Source organism: Rattus norvegicus, chromosome 10, assembly GCF_021556685.1.
Source record: "Rattus norvegicus strain SHRSP/BbbUtx chromosome 10, alternate assembly SHRSP_T2T, whole genome shotgun sequence".
In the NCBI taxonomy this organism is placed as follows: domain Eukaryota; kingdom Metazoa; phylum Chordata; class Mammalia; order Rodentia; family Muridae; genus Rattus; species Rattus norvegicus.
The window spans coordinates 36,893,302-36,900,000 of NC_141543.1; the positions used below are offsets into that span (position 1 = coordinate 36,893,302).

Here is a 6,699-nt window from a genome sequence, read left to right on the forward strand (position 1 = left end):
TGCTTCCTTGTTTGTTTCCCCTCTGTTCATTTATGCAGGTAGGAGTGGATTCTATGATTTTTATGTTTTGTAAACAAATATTTATATCCTAGATAGATGCAAGCTACATGAGACTTCAGAATCATATGTATTTTGTTGAAGACAGTAAATAAATATATGAAATGAGTAAATTTTTAGTATTATATTACAATTTACTCTAGTGAGTTGAATACCTTGTAATTTTATAAATATATGATTTCAAAGTTATTATAAGAATATTACCATTTTTTTTCTTTTCTTTTTTTTTTTTTTTCCGGAGCTGGGGACCAAACCCAGGGCCTTGCACTTCCTAGGCAAGCGCTCTACCGCTGAGCTAAATCTCCAACCCCAGAATATTACCATTTTTAAGACTTGATGTTATTGTTTTTAATTGTATGTGTGTGTGATGATGTGTGTATGTGGTGATGTGTGTGTGTGTGTGTGTGTGTGTGTGTGTGTGTGTGTGTGTGTGTGAACAGAGGTATCTGAGGAATGTTTGGGTCTTCTCCGTCTCCAGCAGTGACAGTCGTTGTGAGCTCCTCAATGTGGGTGCTTGGAAACTCGCCAGGTTTTCTGTAAAAGCAGTTGGTACTCTTGACCAATGAGTCATTATAGTGGCCTAATGTTAATATTCTTAGTGAGAGAAGTATTTGTTCATACTCCCTCAGCCTCAGTCTATGAGTGCTAACAGTGGAACTAAAACGAACATCTTCAAAACCCCTGTCTTTGACCTTTGACAATATGCTTAAAAGCAATGTTTCACATTCTTCTCATGCCATCTTGCTAACACTTGTAGGATGTCATACAGGTGAGGGCGGGTACAGGATAGAACGAGGCCTGTCATTGGATGAGAAGGAAGGATGGGTGGGAGAAAAGTTTGAGGGAAGAGGAGGAGACTGGAACAGGAGGAGGTGGAGAGAAGCCGCAGAGAAAACGTGGAGCCTGACTTTAAGATTCCACTCTGTGTATTTACAGGTCATTATGAATATTCTTAAGGGATGGATGTGTACAGGGCTTTGTATGTTTAGGTGGGCAGTTATATCTTATCAGTTGGATCAGAGGTTATTGTGTTGTGTGTTCTTTCATGTGGCAATTTGTGTTTGGGAGAGTGTGGCGGCAGAGACACTGGGCTGCCAGGGAGTTGGGATGTATATTTCTGACATGGTGAAGCCTGCCTTGGGAACTGGGTGGGTAGAGAGATTGTTGTCAGGCTCAGACAGAGGCCAGTGTTATATGGGATGGAGCAAAGTTGGGTGAGAGGCTTTTCTGACTGAGATTAAGATATCCACCAGATATCTTGGGGCATTGTGGTGCCAGATCTAGAGTGGGTAAAAGACAGCCTTTTATTTTTTATAATTTTACAACAACAGACGAACATCTTCAAAACCTGCCTTTGACCTGTATGGGACAGCATGGTTACAAACAATGTTTTACATCCTTCTTATTCCATTTTGCTAATACTGAACTTGGTTGAGGCTTAGGGACCAACCACTCTGGCTACTGAGCAGGAACAACCCACAGTCAACCAGAGGGCAAGTGCACCCCATTAGAAAGCTGCTCCTTGCTTAGGGTTCTGTGAAGGGAGCACACTTTTCTCTCTGCCTTCAACTTTTCTCTGTTTATGTCTTACTTGTGCTGAGACCAGGAGTGAGGCTGAAGGCTATATGGGGGAAGGACCAGGAAAGAGGAGTGTTTGGGAGGACAGGAGGCTCCAGCAGAGAGGCCTATGTGATTTAGACAGTTAGGATGAGAGACCTTCTCAGATACATTGTGGTGAGGGCCACAGCCAGTCAGAGTGTCTCCTCATTGTCCTGCAGGTCACCACCATGATGCCCCCTCAAGTCCTCATTTCAGGTCTCCTACTCCTTCTCCCAGGTAAGTCAGGGGTGAGCAGAGGGATACCTGGGTGGATGGAGGTTCAGACGAATACTTTCCCTGGGGGTGGAATCACAGGTTATATAGTGAGCAAAGAACCAGGATGAAACTGTAGCCCCAAAGAAATTTCTAAACCTACCTGAATTAAAAAATAAGATCCATAAGGTGCTAGGTAAGGGGCTAATGCACGTACTTGTATGTAATATTCAAGTACGGATGAGTACATGTATGTATCTGTTATAGTCAACACATGTGGGCTGCAGAAAGGGCATGAAAGGGCAACCTAACCTCCATTTTGCCCACATGCCATTTAAAAGAATCCCTTATCTTCAATTACTCAATTAAAATATGCTAACTGAAAACACTCTGTATATAGGGGAAAATAGTCAATTAAATATGTATGTATGTATATATGTATGTATGTATGTATGTATGTATGCATGTATATTGAGACTGGGTCCAAGATAATCTTGGCTGTTCCCAGACAAGGTAGATAGCTGAAAATGACCTGAAACTTCTGATCCTCTTGTTTCTATCTTTCAAGAGTTGAGATTATAGGCATGGGCCTCTATATCTGGTACACGTTCTAAATTTTACAATCTAATCTCTAGGAAATGGGACTGAGGAAGGTCATTAGTTCTTATCACATGTTTCTTAGAGTTTTGTATAATGATATGTATATGTTGGTGATTCTGAAAAAATATTAGGCAAAATCAGGTCACGAGTGTCGTAGTGAGAAGTACATACCCGTCACACACTCATTTTATTGAACAAGGCATGTGCTTTCTTTTTTTCTTGGATTTTATGTATTTACATTTCAAGTGTCATCCCCTTTGGCCCTCTCCCATCCTCCCTCATCCTTCCTCAAGCTTCTATGAAGATGTTCCCACCCACCCATTCCCACCTCAACACCCTGGCATTCCCGTACACTGGGGAAACAAGCCTTCACAGGACCAAGGGCTTCTCCTCCTATTGATGTTAGACACTGCCATCCTTTGCTACATATGCGACTGGAGTCCTGGGTCCCTCCATGTTAGTGGTTAGTAGTAACCTCTTTGGTTAATGGTTTAGTCCCTGGAGCTCTGGGGGGTCTGATTGGTTGATATTGTTGTTCTTCCTATGGGGTTGCAAACCCCTCCAGCTCCTTTAGTCCTTTCTCTAACTCCTCCACTGGGGTCTCCATACTCAGTCTGATGGTTAGCTGCAAGCATCCTCATCTGTATCAGTAAGGCGATGGCAGAGCCTCTCTGGAGACATCCATATCAGGATCCTGTTAGCAAGCACTTCTTGGCATCAGCAGTAGTGGCTGGATTTGGTAGCTGCATATGGGATGGATCCGAGGTGGGGCAGTCTCTGGATGACCTTTTCTTCAGTCCCTGCTCCACTCTTTGTCCCTGTATTCCCTCCTGTGAGTATTTTGTTCCCTCTTCTAAGAAGGACTGAAGCACTCACATTTTGGTCTTCCTTTTTTTTTTTTTTTGGTTCTTTTTTTCGGAGCTGGGGACCGAACCCAGGGCCTTGCGCTTCCTAGGTAAGCGCTCTACCACTGAGCTAAATCCCCAGCCCTGGTCTTCCTTTTTTTTTTTTGTGCTTCAAATGACCTGTGAATTGTTCCTTGGGTATTCCAAGCGTTTGGTCCAATATCCACTTATCAGTGAAGGCACGTGTTTTCTAGACCATGTTCCAGATGCAAAGGCTAGACACAGGCAAAGCCAGAATATGAGTGACCACCCAGTGGTCTCATAGTTCACTGTTTTGTGTCGTTTGCTTATTGATTTCTTCCTGTGCTGGGATCCAACCCAGGGGCTGCCATGGGCTAGGCGAGCATGGCATCCTTGAGCTGTATCGTCAGCCCTCAGACTTCCCTCATGTGGAAGCAACTGGTAATAGGGAATTCTGTCCATCCTCTCGACAGATGCATATTAAAGTTGTTGCGCTAGGTTTAAAATTTGCATGACTTAATTCTTGGTTTAATATTCTGATTTTGTGGACATTATGAGTCTTGTTCAGTTTCTGGAATGTTATCAACACAGAAGAAGGAATCCGTGTTCAGGTTTTGGTTTGCGTTTGTTTTTGTTTGGGATCAGCTTTGAGGATCCCAAAGCCTCAGCCCTCCTGAAGGTTTTATAAAACCCATTCTGAGCTTGGTCTAGTGGTGCACAATTTTATCCCAGAACTGGGGGAAGGTAGAGGCAGGCAGATGTCCATGAATTCACGCAAACTGTTGTATACACACAGTTCTAAATACTGAGGTCAGTGAATACTGAGGTCATGGTGAGAACTCGTCTAAAAAAATTAACAACAACAACAAAAAAAACAAAACAAAACAAAACAAAAACACCAACAAAAACCATATGAAGAAACAGAAGCCATTCTGAAAATTGATGTTGAAGTTAGTAAAGTTCTACCTTTTTACCAACAATGCTGAAAAACAGACAGACAGACAGACAGACAGACAGACAGACAAACCCTGGGCATTTTATATAGCGGAGGAGGCTGAAGAGTTAATGATTTCATTTCAATAGCATTGAGGGGATGGCTAGGGTTGGTTTGAGATAGGGTCTCAAAAGCTCAGGTTGGTCTTTACTTCACCTCTGAAGGTCACCTTTTGCAGGAAGCCATCCTTGGGCACAGTGTCTGGGAGAGCAGTTTCAAATTAAAAATTTGAGCCACTGTCAGTGAAGATGCTTGTAGTCCCAGTTCTCAGGAGTCTGAGGCCAGAGGTTATTAAGCACAATACAGCCTGGGCTACTGAGCAAGTCTCAAACAATCCAAGAAGTCCAGCATGGTGGCACATCATGCCTTTAATCCTAGCAGTAAGAATTAGGCAGATGTCTGCCAATTCCCCACTAGCCTAATCTATATAGAGAGTTCTAGGGCTGAAAGAACTAGATGTTGAGATCGTCTCAGAAAAGGAGAGAAAGAAAGGGACATAAATGAATACAAAAAGAATTAAGTAGCTATAATTAGAATATAATACATTGCAGAAAATTGTTTTATCCACATATATATCCATTATATAATTACATGGAAGGATTAGCTAACAGACATTTGTTTATAGTAAAAATGCTAAGCTATCAAAAGTCTCCAAATAAAAATGTAAAAAAAGGGGTTCATAGAGACATGCATCCTGTGTCAGGTTTAATCCACAGTTGAGCTAGAAAGAAAAAAATGGGAAAGAAATAAAGAAGTAAAATAATTGTAGAAAAACGTTGACAGCTCACTCTCCATTCCTTCCTCTTTACCCACAGCTGCTGTGGACTCCTTCCCGGAAGTGCATGGAGTGGTGGGTCAGCCTGTCACACTGCCATGTACGTATCCAGTGTCTAATGAATTAGAGTCCGTGTGCTGGGGCCGAGGCGAATGTGCTTCTGATACGTGTGGACAAACACTTGTCTGGACTGATGGAAACCAAATCTATCAGACAAGCAGTCGTTACCAGATCAACGCGCAGCTTCTTCAAGGAAATGCATCCTTGACCATCGAGGACACCTATGAGAGTGACAGCGGTCTCTACTGCTGCCGAGTGGAAATGAAGGGATGGGATGGTGTGCAGACACTGACCACCTCACTGCAGGTTCAACCAGGTAAGCTCGCCTTGCTTCTTTGCTTATTTCTTGCAAGTGAACCGGATCCACTGTTCGCTAATACTTTGTTCTTTTCCCCTAACAAGGAAACAATGGCCCTTATAAATATGCTTGTGGTTTAACGTTTGCTTTTTATTACTTTTAATGACATTATCTCATGTATCTCAGGGTGACCTCTGATAGCCGTGTCCTCCTGGTTATCCTGCCTCTAACTTTCTAGTACTGAGAACACAAGTAAGTTCCACCACACCCAGACGTAAATGTCTTTAAGGCCATGAGCTGAGTCAGGATCCGTGTCCTCACTGTACTTGGGATAGTCCCGTTGGTTCATGAAACTGTGTTCACTTTTCCACCCTAAAGCAGAGTCGGGGGGGATATTTAAGCTGGCATGTCATGAACTGAAGGGTATATTTTTGTCTCTGAGTCAAAACACCATTCTCAACACTATAAAAGCTCAACAGATCTACCCTGAGAAGCAGGCTATGCAGGGTGCGGCTGCGCAGACGAGCTGCCTTCCGCAGTGGTCAGCTGACTTTCTGAGCACAGGCCACAGGTGTAGGTGGGGCGTTCCACTCCCTGCCTGCCTGCCTTTGGCTTTGAAATAGTCCTCATATCCTGTTACGTACAAAAATGTTCACATGGGAAAGTGTTTTCCTTCAATACCTTCAAAACTTTGAGAAGTTCATGAAGACCCTACGTCTTAAATCATTAAAGTTTCCGTATGGATGTGGACATCCTTGTCATAAAAGGAGTCAAATCATTAGGCTGTGCTTTCTTCTCATGTTACTTCCTAATCTCCTTTACTAATGGCTTACAAAGACAGGAGAAGCCAATAGTGCCTGCCTGTATTCTTTTCGAACTCAAACCATTATTTTGTAATTGCTCAGGCCTGTACTTTGCTTTCATTCATTCATTCATTCATTCATTCATTCATTCATTCATTCATTCATTCAATAACACAGGATAGCACTGTATAGAACAGCTGATCTGGATGTCCATATGTAAATCAGCCTGGCCCCCCACAGACCCAACTGCCTGTGCTTTCTGAGTGGGATTAAAAGCCTATGTCACCATGCAAAAGTGCTTGAGATTATTAATACTCAACTGTTATCAAGCTTAGAAACTCCTTCACTGGTCAGTGTTTAAAAGTCCTTTGTCTGACTCCTCACTGGGTCACAAGAGACGCTCTGCCTTATCCTTAACAACCAAGTCTGCTTTT

At 42.8% G+C, this 6,699-nt stretch overlaps 1 protein-coding gene across 1 annotated transcript in view; it reads left to right on the plus strand.

Moving 5' to 3' along the window:
* Window positions 1-1,734: 1,734 nt before the first annotated feature.
* Havcr1l1 (hepatitis A virus cellular receptor 1 like 1) overlaps window positions 1,735-6,699 on the plus strand; it is an 18,889-nt gene continuing 13,924 nt past the window's right edge. Inside the window, exons 1-2 of the mRNA XM_087574936.1 lie at window positions 1,735-1,893; window positions 5,145-5,480. Of these exons, the coding sequence (XP_087431062.1) occupies window positions 1,845-1,893; window positions 5,145-5,480 (385 nt within the window). The 5' untranslated portion in view covers window positions 1,735-1,844. The remainder of the gene's footprint in view (window positions 1,894-5,144; window positions 5,481-6,699) is intronic.